General features: G+C 41.3%; 1 protein-coding gene across 1 annotated transcript; it reads right to left on the bottom strand.

Moving 5' to 3' along the window:
• Positions 1-1,561: 1,561 nt before the first annotated feature.
• LAMTOR5 (late endosomal/lysosomal adaptor, MAPK and MTOR activator 5) lies at positions 1,562-6,916 on the bottom strand. Its single transcript, XM_007529362.3, has 4 exons — positions 6,769-6,916; positions 5,568-5,629; positions 2,465-2,582; positions 1,562-1,716 (listed from the first exon to the last, which is right to left on the bottom strand). Exons 1-4 carry the CDS (start codon positions 6,801-6,803, stop codon positions 1,656-1,658), a joined length of 276 nt encoding a protein of 91 aa, XP_007529424.1. The 5' UTR covers positions 6,804-6,916; the 3' UTR covers positions 1,562-1,655.
• Between the last annotated feature and the right edge of the window lie 7,135 nt (positions 6,917-14,051).

The raw sequence follows: 14,051 nt of genomic DNA, 5'->3' as shown, positions 1-14,051 counted from the left end.
ATTCAGTGCCCAGAGTAGAAGCAGCCTAAATGTCTATTGACAGATGACTAAAGAAGCTATGGGACATTTATTTCAGTGAATATTACCCAGCAATAAAAAAAGGACAGTATTATGTCATTTGGGACAAAATGGATGAAACTAGAGGTGACTATGTTTAGCAAAAGCAAAGATAGGAAGGACAACTCCAGGTTGATCTTACTTATATGTAGTCTGGAGAACTGATACAGATGAACTTACACAAACAAACCCCAGAAGAAAAGCAAGCAACTCTTTCTGAGACTGAAAACTATGGTGGTTTTCTTTGGGAAGTGAGAGGGTGGGAACACAGAACTTTGATGGTGGGTGTGATGAACTATACTCTGTAATCCTATAATCTTGTAACCTAATTAAAAAATAAAAAGTTAGTGATTGTTGTGGTAATGATTACAGTATTTACTAGCTTTATTTCCAGAACAGAACCCAAGGTAGAGTTGCTTAAAAGAAAAATGAAATCACATGGTCCAGGAGGTGGCACAGTGGATAAAGCACTAGACTCTCAAGCATGAGGTCCCGAGTTCCCTTCCCGGCAGCACATGTACCAGAGTGATGTCTGATTCTTTCTCTCCTCCTACCTTTCTAATAAATAATCTTATATTAAAAAAAAAAAATGAAATCACTTCTACCATTACACAAATACAAAATGGGACAAATGAGAATATCTGCCATACAGGATTATAAGTGAGTACTGAGTTCTGTGTTTATGTTAAGTACTTAATGATATCAGCCACTGTACTGTTACTTTGAAGCATGACTTGTTTTTAAATATTTGTGGATATATCTCTGAGAATATATGTATTGCAGAAAGTTTCTGAAAGAAAATAGTAATTTGGAGGAAAGACCTTTTAAAAAACAATTTAGTGGGTCATGGATATAGCTCACTTGGGAGGGCATCTGCACTGACAAGCACTTCACCCACTCACGTTCACGCCCACAGTAAACCACATGGGAGGTCTACAGTACTAAAGGAAGCTTTGGTGCTGTGGTGTCTCCCTTTCTCTTTCTCTTCAGAAAAAGTAGGCTCAAAGCAGTCAAACTGTGGTGGTAGCAGCAGCAACAACAAAATTACAAATTGGTATTTGGAAAGATGAACATTTGTTAAGTTTAAAAGAATCCAGAAAAAGATTCAACCTTTCCTCCAACAAGATTTATTGAACACAGTAAAATTCTATATACAAAATATCCTGAACCTGTTCTAAAACATGAGTTCTTATTTTTTAAATATATTTTTAAAATTTATTATTGGATAGAGACAGAAACTGAGAGGGGCGGGGGAGGTAGAGAGGGAGAGAGACAGAGAGACACCTGTAGCCCTGCTTCACCGCTTATGGAGCTTTCCCTTTGCATGTGGGGACCAGAGGCTTGAACCTGTGTCCTTGCACACTGTAATGTGAACGCTTAACCAGGTGTGCCACCGCCTGCTCTCCATCCCTGACATATTTTCTTTAAACTAGCATTTGGCAAATTAGTTCAGAGAATCAAAAAGCAAGTTATGATAAATTAAAAGTGCTAAATGCACATTAAATGAATGGTCAACAGCTAGAACTTTAATACTTCTATTAGACAGTAGTATTAGATCAGATTGAGGCTCTATGCAATGCTGCTTGAAAAATAAGCTGTCATGAAGCCATTTTGTGCACTGCCACTGTGATGCCATCATGTTTCTGAATCATAATATTCCTGAAAAATAAAGAGGGAGTCAGTATAAGATTAAAGAAGCTGTTTGGTTCAGGACAAAACTAAAAATATTTACAACATTTTTGTGTAAAGCAATATATAAACACAACAAAACATTTAAGAATTATAGAAGAGTTTAAAATGAAATGAATCTCACTACTCAGAATCTCATTAGTATCTTCCTGTTTTATTTCTGCATGTATACCATACATGCATTTTCTCCTATTTGTACAGTATTGCATTATGGTCCAGTTACTATTATTTTAAGACTTTCACATGGGATATATTTGATATTCTATTATTGTAAATGTAGTTCCTTTTTTTTTAATTACCAGAGCACTGCTCAGCTCTGGCTTATGGTGGTACAGGGGATTGAACCTGGAACTTGAGAGCCTCAGGCATGAGAGTCTCTTTGCATAACCATTATGCTATCTACCCCTGCCCAGTTCCTATTCTTTGATTACTCTTCCTCTGTGCTGTTTATTACTGCCTTTTCTTGACAGACTGATAGTTTCTTAGTATTCTTTTAAATATCACTGTGGTTTGAAAGTACATTAGCTCAGAGATCAAGCTATATGTTCCTGTGGTCCAAAGGGCGAAGAACCTCCCAACCTCTCTCCAAGGTCATTCACTCTTTCCTCAAAGTTATTTAAACAAGGAATCACTGGTAAGTCATGACAGGGGAGGCCTCAGTCATGTCTACAGTGACTGTTATGGATAAAAAAGAAGGGACCTGCTGCCATCTACTCACCCATTATCTGACTCTAGACACACCACAGGAATATCTGTGGGGTCTGAGGTTAGCTTAGCTGCCTGCTGAGCTAAAACAGATATCACTCCAGCGTGCTCATCTGATAAGGTCCCACGGCCTGGAAGAAGAGATGACATCATGTTGACTGTTCAAAAATGAGTACAGAGCATTAGTAATACTTTTCACTGAATTATTTTCAAAAAGAATGTTCAGCTTAACACTCACTTTTCTTTAAGATTTATTTATTAATGAGGGAGAGACAGAGAAAGGGAGGGAGAGAGAAAGAAAGAGAACAAACATCAGCGTGCACACAAGAGTATCAGAGTATCACAACAGCACACTTGATGCCAGGAATCAAACTCACCACATCCCAAGAGCCCTGTCCTACTAGGGAAAGAGAGAGACAGGCTGGGAGTATGGATTGACCTGCCAATGTCCATGATCTGCGGGGAAGCAATTATAGAAGCCACACCTTCCACCTTCTGCACCTCATAATGATCCTGGGCCCATACTTCCAGAGGGATAAAGAATAGAGAAGCTGTCAAAGGAGGGGATTGGATATGGAGCTCTGGGGGTGGGCAATGTGTGGAAATATACCCCTTTTATCCTATAATCTTGTCAATTATTTCCATTTTATAAATAAAAATATTAAAAAAAACCCATTCATGTGTTAAAAAAAAGTATGAGGTTGCAATTTAAGTTATAAATTAATTTTTTAAGAGCCTTACTGAAAACTAGAGAGATAGCATGATGGTTATAAAAAACTCATGCCTGACTGAGGTTCTAATGCCCCAGATGTCCTTGCATACCACCATAAGCCAGACCTGAGAAGTGCTTTGATTAAACAAAACAAAAAGCAAGAACCTTACTGAAACTAACAAAAGGTGAGACTGACAAAAAAAATCAGTCAATATGGGCAAGAGACTTGTTGAAACGAATTAATTCCTCATGGGAATTGTGATTTCCTCTAATATCAATAGGTTCAACTTCAAAGGATATAAAGTCTTTAATCAGAATCTCAGCTATAAAACCATTTTGACAGGATATGTGGATATTCTGTAAGCAATTATTTCCAGATTATTAGCTGGTTGTTTTCAAATATCAACAGAATTTGCTTTCAAAAAAAGATTACTTTTTAAAAGATTTATTAATAATTATGGTGGTCCAAGTGGTGGCATAATAGATCAAGTGTTGGATTTTCAAGCATGAGGTCTGGAGTTTGACCCCTGGCAGCTCATGTACCCGAATGATCCTGGTCCTTCTTCTTCACTGAGGTCTTGTGCACACGATTTCACCGCTCCTGGGTTGACTTTAAAAAATTAATTTAGTGGTCCGGGAGGTGATGCAGTGGCTAAGAAACAAGACTCTCCAGTATGAGGTCCTGAGTTCAATCCCCGGCAGCACATGTACCAGAGTGATGTCTGGCTCTTTCTCTCTCTCTCCTCGTATCTTTCTCATTAATAAAATAAACAAAATCTTAAAAAAAAAAAAAAAAGATAGTGGGGGTTGTATTGTTATATGGGAAACTGGGGAATGTTATGCACGTACAAACTACTGTACTTACTGTTGAATGTAAAACATTAATTCCCCATTAAAGAAAAAAAAATTGTGAGGTTAAAAAAAAGTTAGAAAAAACCCATATATATTTTTTTAAATTAATTTAATTTGGGGCCAGATGATGGCTCACCTGGTTAAGTGCACACATTATCATGACCAAAGACCCAGGTTCAAGCCTCTGGTCCCCACCTATAGGGGGTAAGCCTCACAAGTGGTGAATCAGGGCTTCAGGTGTCTTCCTTCCTCTCTCTCTCTCCTTCATTCTCAGATCTCTATCAAATAAAACTTTTTTTTTTCAAATTAATTTAACTGAATTTATAGTGGTGCTGGGGATTGAATTTGGGAGCCTCAGTAATGAAAGTCTATTGCATAACCATTATGCTGTCTCCTTAGTCTCTACCTTATTGTTAAATGTAGTTGGACTAGGGGGAAAAAAAAAGAGTAACTACCTATCTTGCAGATGTGCTGTGAAAGAGACATAGTATTACAGAATGCCCAATGGGGGGGGGGGGGGGCTGGGCAGTGCACACCGCATTAAGTGTATATAGTTCGAAGCACAAGGACCTGCACAAAGATCTGGGTTTGAGCCCCTGGCTCTCCACCTGCAGAGGTATGCTTCACAAGTGGTAAAAAAAACTCTGCAGGTGTTTATCTTTCTCTCTCCCTCTTTATTTCCCCTATCCAATAAAATGGAAAAAAAAAAAAAAGGTTGCCAGGAGCAGTGGATTTGTAGTGCTGGTACTGAGCCTCAGTGATAACACTGGAGGAGGAAAAGAAAAAAAAAAGAGCCCAAGAGCACCAACATACGGCATACAATCAGTAAATGGTAACTGTTCTAATTATCTGAAATCTTTTCTAGACCTAATTTAAAATAAACCCAATATCATTTTAGTAGAAACAGCTGTGTAGTGCTAGAACTGCAAGGAACAGTTCTGCTACCATATGTACCAAGAGCAGTGTTTCATTTTGGGGGGACTGAGGGTTCAACAATAGGATTAATGCCTTGCATGGCCAAGATTTGAGCTTGTGGTCACATGGAAGTACCATAGCACCAGGTGCTGTGGTGTCTTTCTCTCTCTCTCTCAAGTAAAGATAATGAAAAAAAGCTGGCCTTGTGCAAGCTCCTGGTGCTGCCAACAATTTTTTAAAATTCTTTTAAAAATATTTATTACTTACTCTATATGTATATATATTCATATACATACATACACACATACATACAGAGAGAGAGAAATTGAGAGAGAAGAGGTAGATAGAGAGACACCTGCAACACTGCTCTACCACTTGTGAAGCGTTCTCCCAGCAGGTGGTGGGGACCAGGGACTTGAACCTGGGTCCTTGTGTACTCAGCCAGGTGTGCTAGCACCCAGCCCCTCAATCTTATTACAGTCTAACCAAGTTTACTTGGAGAGAACCTACTCTTACAAAAGTATCCAGAAAGTATCAGGGTAACAGGAAATGTAAACTAGACAACAACAGCACACCAGACTCCTAGTTGACATCAAATGTTAAACAATCCACAGAAGGGCTGATGTGAGATACTCACAACCCAGATTGAGTCCTTGGGAATCTGTGCACAGGACTCCAACAATGGAAGGATTCTTCATTCTAATTCCAGGAACACCGGAGAAATGAAGCAGATGATGTGAAGTGAATTTAAAGAATTACAACAACACATACATTCTAAGTAGTGTGCATTGTTGTATTTTACTTTTTTGTTTAACCAGAGAACTGCTCAGCTCTGGCTTAATGGTGATGCTGGGGACTGAACCTGGGATATCAGGCAAGGAAGTCTTTTTGCATAACCATTATGCCATCTCCCTATTGTTGAAAGTGCTTTAAATCAGTATTTCTTTTTTTTTTTTCCAACTTTTTTTTTCACTGTTGCCCCACCAGGTGAAAAATTAGACCATCAATTTAAACTGTATAGTTACAACCAATTTCTCACTGATGAAAGGCTGTATCAGTTACTGTTGAACCCTGCAGGCTACAAACACTGCAGACTTCTGTCACCGTTCACGCGGTGCAGCACTACCAACTCATCTAACAATGTTGAAAAAGCTCTTTGGCAACATAGGGTTGCCTCTAGGAGGGGGAAGTGGGACATTTCCTAGCACTGGTGTGAAGGAGGTGTTGCCCTGTGGTCTTACACTTTAATGAACTCTTGAACTTTACTCGTACTTGTTGCTAGAGGCATTTGAAGACTGGGCCAGGGAACGAGGCCGGCCTAGCAGTGCACAGGGATTGGCAGGCCCGGGACACCAGAGGCCGTCGGGTCAATTCTCGGCACCACCTTCTGTCAAGAGCTGAGCAGGGACCTGGCTTTTCTATTCTGTCTCACAAAACAAATACATCGGTTTTAAAAAAAAAAAAAGCCCAAAAGATAAACCCAACTTTATTAAATACACTTAAAGGTTGCTTGTCTTCCTTAAGCACCCAGTCACTGGTGACACCGGGAGGAAGTGGCCGAAGTGTCTGTATTTACATTGCGGGTTTGGACCCGGCACCGGGGTGCGTCCGGACCAATGAAGTCACTTCCTCAAACGCCCCCACACAAGCCCAGCTCAGGCGACACGCTCCGCCGGGCGCGCTCTCCACTGGGCTCCGAACTCCGGGCTCCCGTGGCCCCCGGGGGGTCGCACCCTCACCCAGCAGCCTGGGAGTTGCGCAGGGTCCCCAACACGCCCTGGCCCGCTCTCCAGCAGCTCGCACACTTCGTCCCGCTCAGTTCCTGCCACTTCACTCACGTGTCCTCCAGGTGCTGCTCCAGGGTGGCCTCCATGTCGCCCGTTCGCCGTCCGGCCCGACAACCCGCAGCGCGCCTCCGCCTACGCCACAGGCCTTCAGCCAGGGCGCGCAGCTCACGTGACACGAACCGGGCGCGGACCTGGACGGCGCCTCCAAGGGGACAAAATGCTTGGCGTAACGCTGTGTTGTGCGTAGTGTCTCGCTGTTAGACTGTGGGCGGCTCTGCTGCGCTGCGTGCACGCGGTGTGCTGCATGCGCTCAGGGAGTGGGGGCTTGAATCCAGATCCATGCGCTTCCTGCCGTGTGCACTTAACCGAGTGAGCCATCGCCCGTTATTGTTATTTTAGAAACACATGCAGGCCTACTTCACTGCACCTGAAGCTTCTTTGCGATTGGGAATCAAAAGTCTTGAATACAGGTCCTAGCACATGGTAATGTGTGCGTTGTACCGACTGTGTCATTTCATTTATTCCTTTATTATTACTATAAGTGATTAATAGAGGTTCACAAGATCACAGAATTAAAGGTTCACAAGGTTACAGAATTAAAGCTCCACACTGTACCTAACCCCAAGGTTAGTTGCTTCGCTGCTGCTCCCATCCCAGCTAAAAAAATTTACACTAATAACCCTCAGGCCCTGAAGCAGGAGGTGGACACACAGAAGCCTGGTGAAGATGTCCACAGCCTTGTCTGGGCAAAGGCAGGCACGGAATGATGAAAAGACAAGTAAGAACAAAGGCAAATTCCAAGCTAGATTTGGGGAACTGTCAGCATATTAATATTAGCTCTGCGGTCAGAGCTCAGGAAAAGTTTCTGGCAAGACAATGACAGCTGTAAAGATATCCAGGTGGGCGGGATTGGGCGTGGCACATCCAGTAAAGTGCACATGTTGCAGAGATCAAGGACCTAGGGTTCAAGCCCCCAATTCCCACCTACAGGCAGGAAGCTTCACAAGAGGTGAAGCAGGTTGTAGGTGTCTCCTCCCCCCTTCTTGATTTCTCTCTATTTAATCAATACAATATTAAAAGAATGACAGCCTCCCGGCTACTGAGCCGCAGAGATAACCCTGCAGGAAAAAAAAAAAAATCTAGGTGGGCAACTGAAAGATGACACAGCAGTAGAGCCATGAACTTGGAAAGGCGAGGTTCCAAGTTCCTATGTTCAGTCTGAGGCACTTCATGTGCCAGAATGGTGCTCTGGTTTGCTTTCATGTGAATTGATAAATAAAGGTTAAAAATACTATGAAAAAAAAAGAGATCTGGATAGGGCAACTTAAAAAAATAACTTTGAAGTTAGTTTAAAAGCAGTTGTAAAATTGGGGAATTGTATTCTTTGGAGAATATCTTTTCAGCCAATTGTTTTTGGAAATGTATATTTTTTCAACTTTTTTTGTTTTTATCTTTTAAAAGCAACATTGACGTATACACTAGAATACAATTCTGTGACTGATTTCCCCCTACAGAACTGAATATGAATGTCTTTCCAGGTCATCAATATTTATTTATTTTTATTTTATTTTTTAAAATGTTTTTCTATTTATTCCCTTTTGTTGCCCTTGTTGTTTTATTGTTATTGCTGTTGTCATTTGATAGGACAGAGAGAAATGGAGAGAGGAGGGGAAGACAGAGAGGGGGAGAGAAAGACAGATACCTGCAGACCTGCTTCACTACCTGTGAAGTGACTCCCCTGCAGGTGGGAACCCTGGGGGCTCGAACGGGATCCTTATGCCAGTTTTTGTGCTTAGCGCCAAGTGTGCTTAACCCACTGCGCTACCGCCGGACTCTGCAGTATTTATTTATATCCTTTGTAACAGTTGTAAAAGATTCCTTATATATGTAAGTCCTGGACTTGGAGGAGCAACATGGGTGGTATTTTGATGAAAATAGGAGTGTGCCCATTGTTTGTTCTGTTCTGTGTAATATTCTACCCTTGTCCTGAACTTATTTAGCTTCACTCTGGGAGCTCAATTTTTTTATCCTCCCCCCAAGCTTTCCTACCTCTAGCTTTTACCTAGAGCTCACCTTCTGATATGGAACTTAGCCTCAAGGTTCTTGTGGATTTGAACTTTTCTTTTAAATAATTTTATTACTCTATGGGGGGGGCTGATGCTTTGCCATACTGTTGTTTCTACATGGGTATAATTGTTCATCTCCCTGTGATAGGTGTCTGTCACCCCCAGCTTAGCTCCATTTCTGCCATCATGTACCAGGACACCCTCTCTAGGGTGTCCTGGTACATACTTTTCCTGGACTTGATTTAAGAATTCCTCTTCATCCTCTTGCTTTTTCAAAAATTTTATTTGTTATTAATGTTTTTTTTTACAAGATTATAAGATTAAAATGTATAGTTCCAGATCACACCCATCAGCAAAATTTCCTATCCCCACCCTCCAGCCTCCTAAAGATAACCACCATAGTTCTTACAAGTCTTACGGTTTGCTTTCTTCTGTTTCGTTTGATTTTTTTTCTTGGCAAGTTCATTTCAATCAGATTTCTAGATTTTACATATGAGTAAAACCATCTGGTATTTGTCTTTCATCTCTTTACTTGTTTTGATAAACATAATCACCTCCAGTTCCATCCATTTTCCCCCAAAGGACATTATCATCTTTTTTTGATCACAGAGTAACATTCCATGGAATGTATATCCCATTACTTCTTTAGCCAGTCATCTGTTGATGGGCATTTAGGCTGCTTTCATGTCAATCTTTGGCTATTGTGAATATATGGGTGCATATGTCTCTTCTAAGAAGTGTTTAAGTGTCCACTGGATAAATGCCTAAGAGTGATATTGCTGGATCATAAGGTATTTATTTCCATTTTTATTTGTTTTTGGACTGCCCATACAATCTTCCAAAGAGGTTGCATTCCCACCAGCAATATAGCAGAGTTCCCTTTTCTCTCTCTTTTTTAAAGATTTTATTTATTTATGAGACAGGAGGAGAGAGAGAGAACCGGACATCACTCTGGCACATGTGCTGCCGGAGATCGAACTCAGGATCTCATGCTTGAGATTCCAAAGCTTTATCACTGCGCCACCTCCCAGACCACGAGTTCCCTTTTCTCTACAACCTCTCCAACGCCTGTCATTTCTTGGCTTATTGACATAAGCCATTCTCTCAGGTGTGAGATGGTATCTCAGTGGAGTTTTTTTTTTTAATTAAAAAAAAAATTTCTTTATTGAGGAATTAATGTTTTACATTCAACAGTAAATACAATAGTTTGTACATGCATAACGTTTCCCAGTTTTCCATATAACAGTACAACCACCTTTAGGTTCTCTGTCATCTTTCTTGGACCTGTATTCTCCCCACCACACACCCACCCCAGAGTCTTTTAGTTTGGTGCGATATGCCAATTACATTTCAGGTTCTACTTGTGTTTTCTTTCCTGATCTTGTTTTTCTTTTCTTTTCTTTTTTTGAAGGATTTTTCCCCCTTTTTTAAAATTTCTTTATTGGGGAATTAATGTTTTACATTTAACAGTAACTACAATAGTTTGTACATGCATAACATTCCCCAGTTTCCCATATAACAATACAACCCCTACTAGGTCCTCTATCATCCTTCATGGACCTGTATTCTCCCCACCCACCCACCCCAGAGTCTTTTACTTTGGTGCGATATGCCAATTCCATTTCAGGTTCTACTTGTATTTTCTTTTCTGATCTTGTTTTTCAACTTCTGCCTGAGAGTGAGATCATCCCATATTCATCCTTCTGTTTCTGACTTATTTCATTTAACATGCATTTTTCAAGGTCCATCCAAGATCGGTTGAAAACTGTGAAGTCACCATTTTTTACAGCTGAGTAGTATTCCATTGTTTATATATACCACAACTTGCTCAGCCACTCATCTGTTGTTGGACACCAGGGTTGGTTCTAGATCTTGGCTATTACAAATTGTGCTGCTAAGAACATATGTGTACACAGATATTTTTGGAGGGGTTTTTTGGGTTTCGTGGAGTTTTAATTTGCATTTATCTAATGATAAGTGAAGTGGAGCATTTAAAAAATATTTATTTATTCCCTTTTGTTGTCCTTGTTTTATTGTAGTTATTGTTATTGATGTCATCATTGTTGGATAGGACAGAGAGAAATGGAGAGAGGAGAGGAAGACAGAGAGGAGGAGAGAAAGACACCTGCAGATCTGCTTCACCACCTGCAAAGCGATTCCCCTGCAGGTGGGGAGCTGGGGACTGGAACCTGGATCCTTACATCGGTCCTTGCGCTTTGCACCACCTATGCTTAACCTGCTGCGCTACTGCCCAACTCCCCCTAAGTGGAGCATTTCTGTCCATGAGCCACACATGTCTGTACTTGTTGTATTTTGTTGAGTTTTCAGGTGATTTTCATTGCTTTTCCTAGTAGACTGGGGAGTGTAAAAAGTGGCTGCTGCTTCTCCATAGCCACACCTCCAGAAGTCTCTATCCCTCTTCACCCTATTGTTATGATACTGAAATGTGAAGCTGCTTTATGATTCTAGTCTTGAGTATTGGAATTCCAGAGTTTGGACTCCTAGGGAAATTATGTTAGTTTAGTAGTAACATAAACATGCCATTTAAATTTTAGATAAACATGTTTATAATTACCCTGAAACATATCATCAGAAGGAATCAGAAGATGGTAGGGCACATACTTAACATGCCTGAGACCCTGGGTTTGATCTTTGGCATGATGAATAGGGAACTCCATGGTGGAGCTGTGCTGTGTCTCTCCGCCTACATTCTCTTTCAAAAAGAAAGAGAGAATAAAGTTGGGTTGGGGAGGCAGTTAAGTAGTATTGTAGATGCAAGGCTCAGCACCACATAAAAACATACATAAATTTAAAATTGCATTGGAAAATATAAATATCGTCATCTTGAAGCTAAATGCATTCCTGGGAATATGGGTACTACACTATCGCCCTCTGGTGGTTCTGTGTGGTGTAAAGTACTGCTAGGCTATAGCTTAATTTTTGTATTTATTTATTTATTTATTTAAGCTCAGCCCTGGCATATGGTAGTGCAGGGGATTGAACCTGGGACTTTGGAGACTTAGACATAATAGTTTCTTTATATCACCATTATGCTATCTTCCCTATCCTAGCTTCTCAGCTCTTGATCCCCCCCCCACCCCCACCCGCCCATGGCAGCACCATTCGACACTTATTTGGACTGACAAAATAGCTCACCTAGTGTACCTGCTTTGTCATGCACAGTGACCCAGGTTCAGTCCTGAGCCTGACTCCCATCACACTGGAGGACACTTTGGTGTGATGGTATCTCCCATCTCTGTTTCTGTCTCTTTAACCAAAAGATTTGACCCGGATCAATGAAACTCCAGTGATGACCACCCCCCACCTTTCAAAAAAGAAAAAAAAATTTTTTTGAGCCATATTCAAAAAGGAGATCTGGTAAAATTAATTTTAATAGTATATTTTGTTTATTCTAAGAATATGTCCAGAATGTTATAATTTCAATATGTAATTAATTTAAAAAAATAACATTTTATACCTTCTTGGATTTAAAAAAATCCGTTATTTTTCTTTTTCAAAAAAATCTGCTTTTTTGGGAGTCGGGCTGTAGCTCAGCGGGTTAAGCGCAGGTGGCTCAAAGCACAAGGACTGGCATAAGGATCCCGGTTCGAACCCCGGCTCCCCACCTGCAGGGGAGTCGCTTCACAGGTGGTGAAGCAGGTCTGCAGGTGTCTATCTTTCTCTCCTCCTCTCTGTCTTCCCCTTCTCTCTCCATTTCTCTCTGTCCTATCCAACAACGACAACAACAATAATAACTACAACAATAAAACAACAAGGGCAACAAAAGGGAATAAATAAAAATAAATAAATAAATGGTGAATTCATCTTCTTAAAAAATCTGCTTTTTTTATATACTGGCAGTAAATTGCAATTCAGATATTGCTTTCTCTTTCTTTCTTTTTGCCTCTAGGGTTATTGCTGGGACTTGGTGCTGGCACTATGAATCCACTGCTGGCACTATGAATCCAATGGCCATTTTTACCATTTTTAAAAATGGAATAGGACAGAGAACTTGAGAGAGGAGGGGAGGAAGATAGACATTTGCAAATCTGCTTCACCACTTGTGAAATGACCCCCAGCAGGTGGGGAACTGGGCTTGAACCGGGATCTTTGTGCTAGTCCTTGGACTTTGTACTATGTGTGCTTAAGCCAGTGCACTACCACCCACACCTACCTACCTACCTATCTACCTACATACATACCTACCTTTCTTCCTTTCTCCTCCCTTCCCTCCCTTCTACCTCCCTCCCTTCTTTCTTTCTTTCTCTCCCAGAGCATTGCTCAATTCTAGCTTATGGTGGTGTAGGGTATTGAAACTGGGACTTCGGAGCCTCAGGTATGGAAGTCTAGCATAACCTCTATGCTATTGCCCCTCAACCCCACCCCCAAACTAACCACAGTTCAAGTGCTCAGTGACCAAACATGTTAACTGCAGCTCCTGGGTGTCTCTGATGATCACCAAGCCAGATGCTCGACCTGACCTGCCAATATACGCGGATATCTTCGCCCACCCTGTTCAACGCTTGATGTCTAGTCATCCAATCTGTTCTCCTACGCCTACATTGAACTTCTCTGTTCCAGACTCTTGGAAACAGAGTTGGCAGTCAGCTGAGGTAAAGAACAAACACCTCATCACAGACCCCTGCAAGCGTCAACCCAGCTTTGACCTAGCACGTTATGATTGGGCCCTCCTCAATCGCTATCGAACAGGCCATGGCCAGTGCGCCGCTATGTTCCATCGCTGGGGAGCCAGAGACGACCCGAACTGCCCCTGCGGCTACAGACAGACTATGACCCACATAGTCAACGACTGCCACCTCTCCAGATTCAAAGGAGGTCTCAAAACTTTACATCAGGCTCAACCTGATGCTGTTGACTGGCTATGGAAGAAGGGCAAATGCTAGAAGAAGAAGAACCAAGCCAGATCAGTGATTCTCAGAAAAACTGGTGACCACTTTTTAAGATGTATGGGAAACCTCTGACAGACAACTAGGCAAGAGGATGACAGTGTTGGCACATGTGGGGGTGCACACTATACCCTCTTCCTCAGTTGCTATTTGGTCTGTTTATCACTCAGCCCAGGTAAGTATGGAAAATGGGTAGCTTCTACTAACTGGGAAGACCTAGGCACTGGATGATTGGTGGTTGGAGAAGGTGTCTCATCCCTATTTTCTGCTTCCTTCTTGTGGATTATTTAATCGTTCTTTAGTCTTAGTGTTGAGTTCTTATAATCTTTTCCCTTTCCTTCCTCCTTTTTTTTAAATCCTT

The sequence above is a fragment of the Erinaceus europaeus genome, chromosome 11 (assembly GCF_950295315.1).
Source record: "Erinaceus europaeus chromosome 11, mEriEur2.1, whole genome shotgun sequence".
NCBI classification, from domain to species: Eukaryota; Metazoa; Chordata; class Mammalia; order Eulipotyphla; family Erinaceidae; genus Erinaceus; species Erinaceus europaeus.
This window is presented reverse-complemented; position numbering and strand designations above follow the sequence as displayed.